This window comes from Phalacrocorax aristotelis, chromosome 7 (genome assembly GCF_949628215.1).
Source record: "Phalacrocorax aristotelis chromosome 7, bGulAri2.1, whole genome shotgun sequence".
Classification (NCBI taxonomy): domain Eukaryota; kingdom Metazoa; phylum Chordata; class Aves; order Suliformes; family Phalacrocoracidae; genus Phalacrocorax; species Phalacrocorax aristotelis.
The window spans coordinates 52662021-52678073 of NC_134282.1; the positions used below are offsets into that span (position 1 = coordinate 52662021).

The window sequence follows — 16053 nt, forward strand, 5'->3', positions numbered from 1 at the left end:
GTAATCTGCCCTGGCTTAAACAGACACAGGAGAAACCACGGTGCAATCACTGCACAGAGACACAGGAGGCAGCACAGATAGAAAAGGCTGTGCACACACACACGTGTGCACATACACACACACACAGAATGTTGGGTCTCTCTACAAGCAATTGCACAGTATTTTTAGAGCTATTCAGCTGAAGCTGTTACACAAAACAGATTTCATCATTTGCAAAGCATGTAACTGCTCCAAATGGGCTGACCTCCAGCCTGGAAGAAAGATTCAGGATGCAAAATAGCACAAATACACTGACCACTCACACACACATATATACACATATATACACATATATGCATATACATTAAAAAGTATACACATGGACTCACACACAAAGATAGATTAATGCCAGCACACCGAGAGAAGCCCATTTCAAACCCATCTGAAAGGTAGACTCTGGCTGAAAAAGGCCCTGCTGCTGAGCCACCAGCACTTGACAGAGGCATTAATTCCGGGCGGTTCTGTGCCCTGTGCTGTGCGGGAAGTGAAGCCAGATGATCACAACGGTCCCTTGTGGTCCCACAGTCCATGAATCTCACATCCGACAGCACCAGCAGCGCAGTGATAGCTATATCTAGTGCCTTGTCCCGTTCCTTCTCATTTTCTGTCTCTATATATTCCCACTAAGGTAACGTGTCACCAGCTCATTAGGCACCTCTGTACCAGCCACTCTCCTCAAGGACATGCCCAGAGCAGAGAGAAAGTTGATAAAGCTGGTTGCTTGCAATATTTCTAGAGCAATCATTGCCCGAGAGCAGTGGCTGTGACTGTGCATCCTTGGCATGGGCTGCGCAGCTGGTGTCTCCCAGCTGAAAACACAGGAGTCACTTCTTTATCATTATACAGCTCCTTGCACTGCCCCAAAACTGGGAACATAACCACTGACAGCAGATACACGGTACAGGTGGGTGGGGCAGGCAGAGTAAAGAAGCAACGGCAAGGTGATGAAAAGCAGATTGGTTTGTAATGTGGTCACAGAGGAAGGAGGCCGACGTTCCTGGCCCTACACTCGGGCTGCATAAATCAGCGCAGCCCCACCGATGGCACCGTCACCTTTCATCGCCAGGACTCACGGCTTTTTTATTCATTTCCAAACTTGCAGCAATAACATGAATGCTGATTTTCAATCCAGCTGCACCACTGAGGTCACGCTTATTAAAGTCTTGGAGTTCCTTTTAATAGCTGTGTTTTTTTGCAGGATTTATAAATCAGCTCACAAACCTAAAATCTGGCATGAAGAGCTACGGGCTGGAATGGATTTTTTTAATGAGATGATTTTGGGGACATTTCTAAGTTTTTCAGAATGCAGCAATTACGAAGAAATGTGATTATAGCTGTGGCTTTGTGCTACTATCATTTCTTAACACACTATAATTTGTTAACTTTTTTTTTTTAAGATAGAAGATAGTTCAATTTTTAGTGTGAAGCAAAATTGCTTTTCTGGAGGAAAAAATACTTCACAGTAAATTTATCCACTAAAAATCCTAGCTTGTAATTTTAGCAATTTGGTTAAAACTACCTCATATCTGGCAACTTTTCCTTTAAGATCAACGAGATAGTGGCAGGAGTAAAGCGCAGTCGTTATCTGCCCGTCTGAAGCAGCTGGATAGATCACAGTGGCAGGCTGATCACCGAAATGCCATTTGTCAATGTAGGGTTTTCGAAGAAGCCCATGGTAATTAGGCAAAGAAGTGCTGGCAGGAACTCCATCATACATTTCTTCTCCAAGACAGCAACTGATAAGAGTTTTGCCATTAAGTTCCCCGGCTACTGACGTCAGGTTTCCATGGTCCAAGCCCATGGCTCTCAGCTTTAGATGGCCATCCTGAACACTCTGCAGCCATTCTGTATTTGCAGTCTTCGTTTTTCTTGGGCAAGTTTTAGTCAAAGCTACTTTAATGACTCTTTCTGTGGTTGGACTCCTTTTTATTAGCTGGGTGACATCCAGTCAGACTATTTCCAGTGAGGCCTGTTTTGCAGTTTCTAATTTTATGTGAAGTCTTTGGTTGAATTTAGAACTTCCTTTAATAGATGTGAATCAGCTGGCTTTAAAAATTCAGCACATCTAATAGCAATTGATTTTTACGTTGTCTGTAGAAACCAGCAATACCTGGGCTGTAGCTGTGGTGCCGTTCTCCTTTGGTAAGGAGTGAGGGTGGCATTAAGAGCTCTGCAAAAGAGCAAGGTGAGAACCCTCCATTCGCTCATGGCATACCAGGGTATTTTTCACACACTTTTGCGGCCTTCTGTAAAAGGGGCATATATTCCTGCATTCATGCGTAATTCAAAAACCCAAATATACAGCTGGCATTGCAGCACTGAGAGCGGTTCTGTGAACGGTCCCACCGAACACCCTCTGAGTGAAAGAGGTCTTCGGCGTTTGAAAATCTGGTCTCTAACTCAAGCAATGAGAGCTCTGATGCAAAGACACCGGTATGGAGGTAAGTCTGCATCTCTGTTTATCTACTTTGGAAAATTTTGGTGCAGTAATTTGGCAGCAGTTTCACTTAAGTTCATGTACGATATTCCTTGGTAACTCACAGCAACGTTATTATTTGGTGCCGCACATGTCATAAGAATAAAAGCCAAACCTACTTGTAGGAGCTCATAGACAAGGGTCAAATCTTGGCTTTGCTTAAACGAATAGTGAAATATCTATTGTCTTCAATGGGCCAGCAGTTCAGCCGAGCTGACATTGTGGTAGTTAAAAACTTGCGGTGAGATGCAGAAGCCTCTGCCCTCTCCTTAAACCCAGAGACACAGAGCCATTCTCCTGGACCTTGCACAGAGACCAACGCCTGCTGGCAGCCGGAGCAGACTTTAGGGGCACAGGACTGGAAGGGCTTTGATCACTGAGTCCCTGAGCCCAGCTGCCTTTTACTGCGGCACATCACCACTTAGATAGCTGATTAAGCTCCATTTTAACAGTAATCAGATTTCTTTGTCACATTAGTCTTACTGGGAAGCTATTCCAAAATCTCACTGATCTGATGTGAGAAATCTAACTTCCAGCCTCGATGCGTTCCTGGCCAGTTCATCCTCATCTGTTCTTGTGCCAGCTCTGTCATCTAACTTAAATAGCTCTTCTCCCTCCCAGTGTTTACCCCATTGCATTTATAGATGGCAATCATACTCCGCCTCAGCCTTCATTTTGCTAGATAAAAGAAGCCAAGCCTTATTTTAGTCTCTTCTCATACGCTCCCCCTTACCTTCCCACTTGCTTTTGCCTGCATGTGTTCCAGTCTGAGCGCTCCACTAGCATAACTAACCAGTCCTGCATACACCAGGAGGATTTTAATGCCTCCACTCTTACTTGTCTCTCAGCAACTTCAAAGATTTACCTTCAGGACATGTGTAAGGTCCCAAGCAGTGGCCAAACGTCTGTCCGGCAGAGGGGAAATAAGGAGGCGAGATACCTTCCCTCTGGTCCTAGAAGAGATGTGGGAAGGCTCGGCATTCCTTTCCTATGAAGACAGAGCTGTCTCACAAATCGCGGTCCTCAGTGCAATGCTGGACCTTCTAGCTTCTGCTATCCTTGCTCACCTTGCTTCCCTAGTGAAGTACCCGCCGTGTACGCTGAGAAGCGCAGCAGGGTTAGTAAATGCAGCCAACAGCACAGGACAGCTGCGCTCGGTGCCCTGCAGCCAGGCTGACCCTTGCTGAGCTGGGAGAGGAAACTGGGGCAGCAGGAAAGAAAACAGATAATATGTGGATAGTTGGGTGAGAAAAGAGGATAGGAAAATGGATATGAGAAAAAAACTGATAATAGAGTGGAGAGAACACCAAGGGAAGAGGAAAGAAAAGGCAGAGAAGGAGAGAAGAGGACAAGCGGGGCAGGAGGAGCACACAAGAGAGAAAGCTGCCTCAAACCAGAGCAGGGCTGCATCTCCCTGTTGCCATCCCTTTGTACCTTTGCCCAAGCTGTCTCTCTGAAAGAAGTGAGAGAGGAATGGCTCCAGTCCATCGCCTCAAGGCATGATCTCCTTTGAGCACAGGGAGGATAATACATCCAGGGCTCTGGCTCAGCAGTTCAGAGATTCCTCTGCCATTTTTTTTCATTTTGCATCTGCACTGGTTCCTTTGTGACCCCAGCTGGCACTATAAAGAAATGAATCCTCCAAGTACAACTTGTGCACATTTCCCTACAGAAAGTGGGAATGGCACCAGACAAACTGATTTGGAAATGAAACTCGTTAAGGCAGCCATTAGGGGCTTTATATGCTCTTTTGTCTTACTTGGCTAGTGAATTGCATAGACAGAAGCAGCATATTTTTGGCCATCCTCAACTCTTCCGTACTGCAAAGCATTCTCATGAATAAATAAGATGGTGGGAGATCTAAAGGAAAAGTCAGGCCATATATTTTGATAAGTGCCCTAAAAATACCAGATCCGTTGTATTTTCTTTTTTTAAATATCAGGACAACCTGCTGACCGATGACTGGTAGTGCTACTACAAGAAGGCAAGCAGCTTCCAGGCTACTCCAATTGCATCACCTGTGTTTTAAACCTCTTTGGCAGCTTAATATTTGAAGTAGCTCTGTGACAAGATGGCACTGCAGTCTGGGAAATCAGGATAGGTGCTTGCTTTGACCTTTTCTGAATTCATTTAAATAACTGCAACAGGATTAGTGGGCCAGACCCACACTCACGGTGCTCATCCTAAATTTGACATTATGAGCATTTGCACTTCCAATTTGGGGAGCAAAAATGCACGATGCAGGGGGACCATCTACATTGGAAAACATATTTACACATCTGTCTAAACTTTTCTCTGAGAAATCTCTGGAGCCAGCTTTTTTATTACATTTTAATGAGATTTTCTTTTAATACCCAAGAAATGTCTTACAAGAGCACATGTAGAAATATTTTTGCATGCCCTCTCTCGTAGAATAGTGTCTTTTTTGCATTAATCTTGTTCTCATGGCTTTCCAGTTAGCAGAGCTACATTTGGATTAAGGTGACACAGCCTGCAAGTACCATCATTTTTAAAGCTGACAACACTGATGAAATCAATTACATTACCTTTTTCCTCTGCTCCCTACCCTTTTCCCCACCTTGGCTTATTAAGGCTCTGAAGCAAGAGCTGTTTTACCATTTACGATATCTAAATCTATTGCTAACGTGGTGAATTGAGTAATAGTGTTGCCCATGGATGGTCCTAGGGAATCAATAGCAACCTGTGATAAGTAAGGTACTCCTGGATGTTCAGGCAATGCAGTCTGAATAGCTCTGCTGGAGAGCCATAAGTAACAGCGGAGCTCTCAGAATGCCCCTGAACAAGAGCAGTGCTAGAAGCACCCTTGATACCTTCTTGCAACTATATGTTTGTCTGTGTCAGCAGGAAATTTGTGTGTCTACTGATCTGGGAAACAATGATCTAGCAAAGTTAGATTACTGACTTAATGCTCCATTGATTTACTTTTGTTATATTAACAGATAATTACAATTACCTAGTTATTTATCTTTTCTGAGAAGCAAACATACCTTATAGTTGCTAAGACACAGAGGCTTATTGACCCAGACAGGCATGTGCTGAAACGCCAGTTACCACAGACAGAGATTATGAAGACACACACAGGGGACAGCGGACCTTTTTGTGTCTGTTAGAGCTACAGTGCCAGGAACTGCTACACTGGATTGTGAAATAATGCTGGCAGACAACAGGACCCAACGGGCATTGCTTTGGTTGATTTCCTTGAACTGATGAGAACATTGCTATGGTGGGGTGGGATAATATCTACCTTACTGGAGCTGTTTCCATCCAGATTACTGGTAAAGAAGCGTGAAGTCACACCACATGAGAGAGTGTGGTAGCTTGGATTGGAAAAGCAATGTACACTGCCGCTACCTTGAGATATATCTGGGAAGAAAACAAGTCATCACAAAACACTTTGGAAGCCGTAATGATTCTTAAGAAACTGAAAACATGCTAGAGACGATCTAGTTTAGAAAACTTTGTTAGAGTGCTGGCTGTTATAAATCATCCCCAGATAAAATATATCCTGAATTATCATGATGTGAAGCTCTTGACTGTTAGCATTACGTATAAGATAAAAAAGCAAAATAATTAATACAGTGTTTTCCTTCTGAAGATCTTAAAAAAGTAATTCCTGGCAGTCCAGCTGCTTTGCAGGTATGGGAAGAAATGCAAAACTCAGGAAATGCATGGTGTGCAACAGTTTCTTCCTTAGTTTGAACACATGTAAGAGCTACTGATCAGAATAACCCCTATAGTTATGAAACGTTTAACTAAACCTTTTTTTCTTGTTACAGAAAAGGTAGTTAATGTTAGAAATCAAGGTGCTATAACCCTGCTGAGGAGTCCAAAACATTTGACGTAACTTCTTGTGCAAAGGCTTAGAAAAAAAAGAAGGCTCAGCACTGAAAGGCAAACTTGGGCAGTCACATTGTTATGCTTAGAGACATTTTATCTATTTCTTCACTTTAACTTATGAACACATTTACCAAACAAAATAATTTACCAAGGCATCATATTTATACTGGCAGTTCTAATGAAAACATCAATCCCAATCTGGTTCCAGCTTAATAACAAATTGATAAATAATTCAAAATACAATCAGAAGAAAGGATGAAGAATTTAAACTTAAGCAGTATCATTTAAACAGCCAAGCCCTGTAAGAAGTAAATGAATGGGTTAGTTTTAATAAACCACGGCCTTAAATTGCAGGCAGAAAGGTTAGTTATAGGGAACACCTTCACATGGAAAAGGTAATGAAGTGCTGGGGTGGCTGCTTGCCTCCATCACCAGAGATCTTTAATGAAGGTTGCAGCAGACGGGTGAGGAAGGACAGGGCACTGGTACTGCCTGCGGGAGGGGGGCACCCAGTCACCATCAGGCAGTCTCTCCTTGCCCTCTGTGTTTGCATTCCTGCGAACATGCAGTTTGCTTTGCTGACATCTTGTGGAGATCTAGATTTAGCTTAATTTACTGCAAAATATCCTGTTCCAAGTAAGTGGTTTTATCTGCAGGGTGTCTATTACATAAGTGCTGTGGCACACAGCGGAGGGAGGAAACTGCACACGCACTTGCATATCTGACCGAGCGTTTATTTTCTGCTGAAACGCAGAGCAAATTTTGAGGTCAGCTCTATTTTGTAGCAAGTGCAGAGCCTTATAGTTCTAGCTGTTTTCTGAGGTTACTGCTAACAAAGTATGTCCGATCAGGATGTGATTCTAGAACTAAAGCCTTTGCGTTTAACTTCTTTCAGCTAGCTGCTGCCCAGCACAGCAGCCAGGCTGCCAGGACTTCGCCATCTCTTCTAACTATAACTCTGTGATATTTGCAATAGAATTAACAAGAAACAGATATCTCTTGGGGTCTGCAAATGAGAACTGGGGCTGGAACCCAAACATCACGATCAGTGTATGCCCATCACAAACACAGCTGCTCACATACAGCCTCGAGCCTGCTAATGAGGGATTGGCGGTTCCCCAGGGAAGCAGAGCTCACCCCCCTCTTCCCACAACCTGCAGTCCCCACTAAATATAGACACTTGAATCCAAGTCCTTCTGCTTTGTAGGTGAGTGTTGATGGCTGAGTCACCCCAGCTCTCAGCTCTGCCTTCCCCTTTCCCTTATCTGTCATGCCCTTGCTCAGCTGCAGGCAAGAAGGACCAGCTTGAAGAAGAGGAGGCACGGTCCACTGCCTTTGCTGCAAGATAAGAGGGCACATACCGATGGTTACTGTGAGCCAGCTGACACATTACAAGTTCACACCCAGCTTATCTGGCTGTGGCTTGTTTCATGTACCTGAAATGAGCTGAAGGAAAAGTCTACCAGACTTCCCTGCTACTTAGCGCAGTCCCGAGTTAAGGAATCTGAGCTCGCACACAAGTCTGCATGACCAAAAACCTTTTCTTCCTTCATTGCATGCAGTACCATATACTTGGAATTACTCCTTCTACACAGTTCCATTTGGTCGATACTTAAGTACCCACCCAGGCTGACTTACCTTGATAGCACAGTCCATTTTCTAGACATTTATTCATGAAGCTCTTATAACTGCTGGCTGGAAATACATCAAATTCAAATCTAATGCTATCCCAGTTAAAAAGAAAAAACCAAACACAAAACCCCCTCTCTACCCAAGGGTGAGAATTTTATTCTGCTCTGAACAGTATGCAAAGACTTACATGACTAAAAAAGAAAGGGAATGATTTAAATTAAAACAGAGCAAAAAAAAAAACCCAAAACCCCAAAGGTTATGTTAATGTTAACAGTAACATGGGCAGATCAGCCCTGTGAAGGGATCCATGATGGCAGAGTCCTGCTGTGAGCCCCTTAAGCCTGAGGCTGAGCTCCAGTGGAAGACCCACGAGGTCTGGATGAAGGCCAGAACATGCTGCCACTTGAAAGACTGAGCTCCTGCCCCAAGCCCGCGCTGCGAGGTGACACAAAGAGCATTGGTCCCCATCTTGCAGTGGCAGCAGGACTGTGTAGTGTGGAAACTGGGCATAAGGCCAACCATGAAAAAAGGGAATATGTAAGCACTCTGCAGTAAATACAAACCCAGATATCTCAAGCTACAAAATGGAACTGTTTTCTTTTTCATTTTGTGTGGATTTTTGCCACTTATACAGATTGTCAGTGGGGTGGATGAAGACTCCAAGCAGGAGGGTACACTCTGCCACCTCCTACTACACGTCACCTGCAGGATCATTTCTCTAAATGTCTTATTTAAGCTGCAGGATCCATGACGCTCTATTTCTATTGAGCTTTGCTTAGGTTTTGGCTCTCAGCATAAGATTCACCCATATCAGAAAGTTGCTTAAGACCATGATAAGACCTCAAGCATCACTTCAGCCCATAACCAAGTCTTTGTGAAAGTCCTGAAAAGAAATCACTGCTGCTCTCCAGCACTATTGCATCGTTTTCCCTTCTGTCCCCATCTCCTTGAATCAAACAACATGCACTTTAAAACCCTTTGTTGGATGCAGCGTACTGTTGTCATGCTGGGGAGCACCATTTTGATTTCAGGCTTATTTGGGAAAGTCTGCTTTCAGATCCATGTGCTGTGGTTAAGTTCTCCCAGCATGGATGGTTTTCTTTGGCCACTGGCTGCTGGGCAGAGCGTGTGTTTTGCTGCCACATCCTTCATCCACAACTGCAAAAGAGTCTAAGGGCTGCCCAGGGGGTTCCCCTTCCTTATAATCTCTCTCACACATATGCACGGATTATGCGCATCAGAAGAGCTGAAGATGTAAAGACTAAAAACATCCTCCAAAAATAAATTAATGTGCTGGAAGAATCTACTGTCTCCAGGAGCTAGGGATCTGCATGGGTGACTCTATTCAGAAACAACATCAACACTACCCTAACAAGAGTAAACAAGCAAAATAACAGTGGTGATTCAGGTTCATATATGTGTCATTATGACACCTATAGGGCTGGATACTGCAGTCATCGTTCAGGTGGAATTCCTGCTGAAGTCCATGGATTTATGTGGGATTATATTAATTGCACAAGTACATGTCCACAGTATTCTGCCCTCAATCCACAGGTGAAGGTTGAAATCCCTGCTACCTCTGCGTAATACTGCTACTGTCCCTTCAGTGTCCTCTGCAATGCACAAGGCACGCATGCACCCATATACACACGTGTTCTTGCTGCCCAGCCATGCTATGAATCTCTAATTCTTATCTCTGATCTTGTCTTGGTAGTCATCTCCCCATTTTCTGCTGGGGAAGATGCATGTCAGCACCTTTTTCTATCTTTCTGCTCTGTGGAAGTGAAAGGCTGAAAGCAGCATTGGTAAGGCCAAAGCTGGGAAGGTTACTGGTGGGTAGAAAGTTTCAGTAAGAGAACGTACTGGAGGAGAGTCAGAATGCGGCAGGGAGCTTTCAGAAGCCCTTGTCTAGAATTTGTAAATGCCCTTCTAAAACAAAGACCAAAACCTGAAACACTGCTGATACCTGCAGACAACTTACGATGAGATGAAGATGGAGCAGTGTGATTTCTAACTTCTTAGTCTTCCTCTCCACGCTGAGATAGAGTTTTTCAAGGGGGAGGCAGGAAGAAAACTATTCTTGTGACCTCCAGAAAGAGATGGCTGACCCCACTCAGCTGCAGCTTCCTGAATGATAAAATTTATATTGCTACAAGGACTGCACAAAGAAAGAAAGAAAAGGCCCAGTCTCTGCATCCCCCATCACTGACTGAGATGAACAGGAAGGAAACATCCAATTTCTTTCGAGAGAAGCCCATACGACAGCACTGACCCGGTGCTGCTCGGGATTGCAAGGACCTGGCACATCAGGTTTTTTACAAACTGAGCTGACAGACAGCAGCAATGCCGCAAGGGCAAGAATTAACTTGTCATTGCCCAAGGACCAGAAGACATCCCATGTTCAATGCAGCTGAAGGATGTGATCCCTCAGATATTTACCATGCATCCAGGACTTCAGCCATCCCTAAGATATATTTTTTTCTCAAGTACTTAAGTATCACGTGGCATCAGGAGCTCTGGGGTAGGTGGCTGCACCTGAAAGGAATGTGGCGACCGTTGGATAGGGAGATGCAGTGCCCACAAAGACATAACCAGCAAGGATAGCCCTGGGCTGCCAATGTCTTCAAATGTAATGGTTTCCTCTCTATGTTAACTTTGAAGAACGAGAATATCCTTTCTCAGCTTTAGCCTTTTTTCACATTTCTTGCAGAGTGTCAGACTCGGATACCATCAGGTCAGCTGGGAAGTCTGCATTCATGGTAAAATATGGAGAAAAAACAACCACAGGATTTTTGTTCCCTTGTCTGAAAGGAGAAGCTCAATTACTCCAGGCAGGAACTCCCAACCTCAGCAACAGTCCTCTCCTTATTTTGAAATTTTAAAGTAGTGCCTCTTAAGCATGCTGGGTTGCACATACATTAACTGGAAAAGCACAGAAATAAATGAGGTGTAGCAGGATTTGTAAATAAATGGATGAAGTGCCAATATGAAAGAAATGGATCACTGAGAAGTTCAGAACATTTTGCCATGCCAGAGGCTGTGATCTGCTCCCTCGGAACTCGGAGCCTCACTGCTGCTCAGATGTGCCACAGTTGTCTTCTGCCCGTTGACGGTCTGGCTCCTCAAATGATGTTGAAATGACAAATTTCAGGCCAAATTGTACTGGCAACTAGCCAAGGATCAGATGAGCCCTCTCTGGCAACACTTTCAGACATTTTTTACCCAAATGGGCAGCTTAACCAAAAGCCTGCAAAGCTAAAATGCAAAAATCAGGGGCAATGGGAGGAAGTCCAAGGCTCATTTTTTATCCCTATCTTGTAGCTATCAGAAGAAGGAATGCTCTAGCGTAGGCCTGAGTGGTCTAAATATGAGTTTAGGAAATGGTGTTCAGCAGACAGCCCCTGATGTGTGATACACCATTGCAGGAAACTCTTTTGATATGAGGACCATTGCATGATATGAGGGCCAAAGTCATGGTGCCATGACAGAAAGTCCTTGATTAAGTCCTAGCTGTAGCCAGGCACTAATATCGTTGCCTCGGTGGGAGAGGTTCTTTCCAGGTGCATCTTGGTCAGGGAAGTCCAGAATGAAGCGTCCAGCCATGCCTCCCTGAGACAGCACAGGAGCCAAGTCAGAGCCAGCAACGAGTGGCTGGGCCTCGTGCATTTTGACTAGAAAGCAGAAAGAAAAAGGCAATGCAGGACTGGGAAAGCAGAGCTCCAACCTCCAACCTCTGCCTGTTTCATGAGCTTGCATTTACTTGGACTTGGACTTACAGTTTCAGCCATGTAAAGGGAAGTGAAGAATTGAACTGCAATCAGAGGGCACCAAACCCCGAAGAGCTCCCCACTAGGGACAGATTGGAGGAAACAAGAAGGAAGTAAAGCCATCTCCTGTCTGGCATCCTATCTGATATTGGCTATTGAGGAACGAAGAAGAATGACAGCATTAAAAAGGAGCTCACATCCTCCAAAGTTTAGCCAATCCATCAAGAAAAGCTGTCCTGTACAGCAGTGGCAGAAGATAGAAAGAAGCAAGAAATGTGATCTCAGTATGACTTTTTTTTTATCTCAAAGAGCCTTCCTCTTCCTCTCTCCTGCTTTCATCAGCTCCTGTGAAGAAATTCACACCAGCTGCCCAGACGACAGGGATTGGTCTGCACACAGAAGAAAGTGACAGCGAATAGGACCCCTCAAATCACAAACTGCAACATCGACAAAAATAAAACCTTATGATTGACCCAGTCAATCCCTTTGCTCAAGAAAAAAAAAAATCATCTTCTGAAGGTTTCACAAAGGGAAAACTTCTCTGCGCTGCAATAGGAATGCAGCTGGTTTAAAAAATAGAGTTGATGTATTCCACGCGACATATTTCTTGCCTAGGTATATCCTGTATCGTATTAAGTAAACTTTCGTATATAAAGCAGCTTAAACCACTTTTAAGCTATATTTGCTTTCCTGTCCCTGTCAAGTGTTAAAAGATCATAGTATTCAGGGGAAGAACAGAAGTGTCATTATTTTTGAGGCTAAACAACGCATGTTATACATTACAGAAGCTTGTATTTCCCCAACATAAAGGAATATAAGTCTGTATTTGATTAACATAAAAAGACCCTTACCAGAAAGTGAGTAATCTGTATTAGTCATCCTCATGGCTGGAGTATAAGATACGCTTGGCATGTCATGGCCCTTCTCCTTCTGTTTCCGTCGATACCACACAAACAGTGCCAGCAAGACCATAATAATTAGAAGGAGAATAATAATTCCAATGATTGCTCCCACTGAGTGCCTCTCTGATCCAAGAGCAGGGCTAATTTTAGTATAGGGGTTTAATTCTTCCATCATAAGAGCCGCTGTTAAAAGTAATTCATAACACACTGTAAATTGAATCATGCATTTCATTTTTTAAATACTATTTTTTTAAAGCAAGTACATCAATGGAGGGGAAGAGAGAGAAAGAACGAGAGAGAGAGAGCTATTTTACAGGTGGAATTTCACTGTACCTTGATCACATCGGATTCCTTTGAAGCCCGGGCTGCAGTAGCAAGTACCTGTGACATGGTCACACGTAGCATTATTCATGCATTCACACAGTTGTTTGCAACCATACCCAAATGTTCCTGGTGAGCACTCTGGGAAGCCAAAGAAAAAGAGTGGAAAGAATTCTACTTTTTTCAGGAATGGGTGAAACGTTGCCATGGAAAATTCAGTAGAAAAGTAACCCTGGTTTCAGCGTCTCTAGGATAACACCCTAGTGTTAGATTACTATTATGCAGGAGAAAAATATATTTCATGTACAATTTGGGGTATTACTTACTAAGTTGTAACTTTCTGGAAAAGTCATACAAGACTTCACAGGGATGAAACCAATAGTATGTACAGAGACTTTAAAAGGCTTGATATATATTACAAGGACACAGAATTTAACAGGGCTCAGAAGCTGTAGACAACAGCTTGAAAGAGCACAGCATCCTCCACCAACTCTGCATATTTTTTTCATGGAGGTAGTTGCAAAGAAAAGTTTGAATGTACCTTTATATGAACACAATAGACTTTTACCAAAACAAACCCCGCATGCTTTCATACTTATCCCTACTAGTGCTAGAAGGTGAATATAACGTTGTAGGTGGAATTATGGAACTGAGCGTCTGAATGGTTTGAGTTGCTCTGCTTCTGTATTAGGATTCCTAATTTAGAAGGAATTTCTACCCTGTCTTTGTATTTCTATCAAAGACAAAATGATTGAGTGTCCAGCTGAGAAATTTATTCACACAATTACCATGATGGGCTATTACAATAAATCTGTAGGCAGCTTACTATACTTCTTGAGGCACTATTCAATAATAAATTGAAAGAAACAGCTTCCGTCACATCCTACTTCTTTCCACGGAGAAGATGCATTATAGAATGGATGCACACTTGCTATGATTCTTTAGAATATATATAGTTTGTTTTAAGATGTGAGTTCTTGTGTGTCACTGCAAATGTTCCGCACAGTGTGACTATATCTTCCCAATGACATTCTCTAAGTAACTTCTAGTAGCCAAAATTTAATATTAAGTAACGAATAGTAGCCAGTATCTGTATAATGATTGGCAGAGAGTATTAAAGTTTTATCTCTTTCTTCCATCTGCAGGGCCCCAAACAAGGAAAAGTACAATTATTACAATAAATGCTCATTCTGATGTTAACCTGTAGCCTACTTAAAATGAATAAGGCCTAAATTTTTGGACTGCACCACAGAAACGATGTCTGCATTTAGGCTTTTCATCTGCAATGCGGTGTGACTGCCCGTTCAGCAGCATTTTGAGAAGGAAGGAGCCGTAATGAAGAGAGACTTTTAGATTAAATAGTAGACAAACAAATAAATAAATACATTCATAATTTGGATAGAAAAGAAAGCCTCAGGCTTTGTACAAAGGTCAAATTATAAACGTAGCTTCTTGTACAAAATCTGCTATGATGCCGTTCTGTTACGGAACTTCGTAGTTTCCTATTTTATTTATGGTTGCAGTAAGGGTGTACACAAATTCACAGTAAGTTGGCCACTCATAGAGGGGTGCCATATGTAATCCCCCCCCAGTGTGCAAATTTGGTCCTGAAATACATGCTTTGCTGAATGCAGTATGGGCAAAAAGAAAAGATGTTAATGAATTTACTTATATGTACAAATACTTTCATAAAGATCCCTGTAGTAAGCTTCAGTTAAGAAGCTTTGACTTGCAATTCTAGCAGGAACGTTACCGTGTTACCTTACTGCCAAAAGAAAGGAACAAACCCCTGTGGAGTTAGTGCCTTGGTAAGGTGAGATGGATTTCACCCTGCGTTTAGAATCCAAGTGCGTGAGAATTTTCTTTTGATTTACTATACTGGACAAACAGGTAATTATTCAACTACAGCACGTACAGTTTCCACTACCCTAATTCTTTGTTCTTAAAAAAAGCCATTTGGCACGGTGTGCTAAATATGCCACCAAGGCATTGACAACAATTACAGTAAGATATGTCAGTACCCTTGCAAGGTAATTGAAGTTCATTGTTAACCGCTTGCTCACTACACAGGTTAAACACAGATCTTCCCAAAAATGGCAAGCAAGATTTTTTCCTTGACTGTTTCCATTGTAAAGATGATTCTTTATTTGGTCCACATCTGTAGCCTAACAACTTCTGCAAGAAACCCCCAATATTCCTTGGAAGGGAGAACAGAAAGGACTTCTTTTTTTTAACCCTTTGGCCTCCCTTTGTGCCTAGGGAAACGTGATGCTGCTGTTCTCAGCGTTAGCAAGGCATGATGCAGCTTGTGTTTTTCTGTTCATTAGGTGCAAGTTGCTCGGGAAGGCTACATCTGGTCGGCACTGTGTGCAGTGACTTGCTTTTATCTCGCCTAACTTTAGGCTGGGAATGGAAAGGCCTAACTTGCAGAGGATTCACTCCATTACTTTATGCTTAAACAGACTGTCCAGCTTTCCAGAGATGCCTTCTGCTCCCTGTGGGTTATATAAGGTGCCTGGGGTCCCTGTCTTACCAACAGCAACACCTCATTTAAGAGCCTCTTTCTGCAAAGAATTCTGAAGTACACCCCCACCCCCGAGAAACAGGAAAATGAAGTCATGTTGCTACTTACTTTGCTCACATTGTTTGCCTGTAAATCCAGTCCTGCACGTGCACTGGCCAGTGATGTGGTCACAGTCCGCTCCGTTCTGACACTGACAAACATTGGCACAGTTTTTTCCATAAAAAGCAGCTGGGCAACCTTTCAGGAATCAGAATAAGGGAAGACTAAGAAATAAGCTGAAACACAAACTCAGATGCATTATCAGCACAAAATATATAGGCCTATAAATCTATGGATTTTCAGCCTCTGTATATTTAATCACATTTATTCGATCATCTAAAAGCAGAGATACTCCGACAGCCAATTTTCTTGCAGTAGTGTTTCTCATATCTTACAGAATTGCCCCTTAAGTGTTTCAGAAGAATGAAAAACTTGACCCATCTATACAAACTACATTTTCAAGAAGTGAAAGAAGATGGCTAAACAGAAACTCTC

General features: G+C 43.0%; 1 protein-coding gene across 6 annotated transcripts in view; it reads right to left on the reverse strand.

Annotated features, from left to right (window-relative positions):
- Nucleotides 1-16053, reverse strand: part of MEGF11 (multiple EGF like domains 11) — a 312524-nt gene that overhangs the window by 21789 nt on the left and 274682 nt on the right. For 5 of the 6 annotated variants that reach the window (XR_012661768.1, XM_075100754.1, XM_075100752.1 and 2 more), the window contains exons 20-22: nt 15628-15756; nt 13008-13136; nt 12624-12857 (exon numbers count right to left, since the gene is read on the reverse strand). Coding sequence is in view for 5 of the 6 variants with exons in the window: in XM_075100754.1 (XP_074956855.1) it covers nt 12624-12857; nt 13008-13136; nt 15628-15756 (492 nt within the window). In the remaining variant the exon portion in view is untranslated. Of the gene's footprint in view, nt 1-5780; nt 5900-12623; nt 12858-13007; nt 13137-15627; nt 15757-16053 lie in introns of all 6 variants that reach the window. The other variant, XM_075100751.1, reaches the window with a different exon arrangement.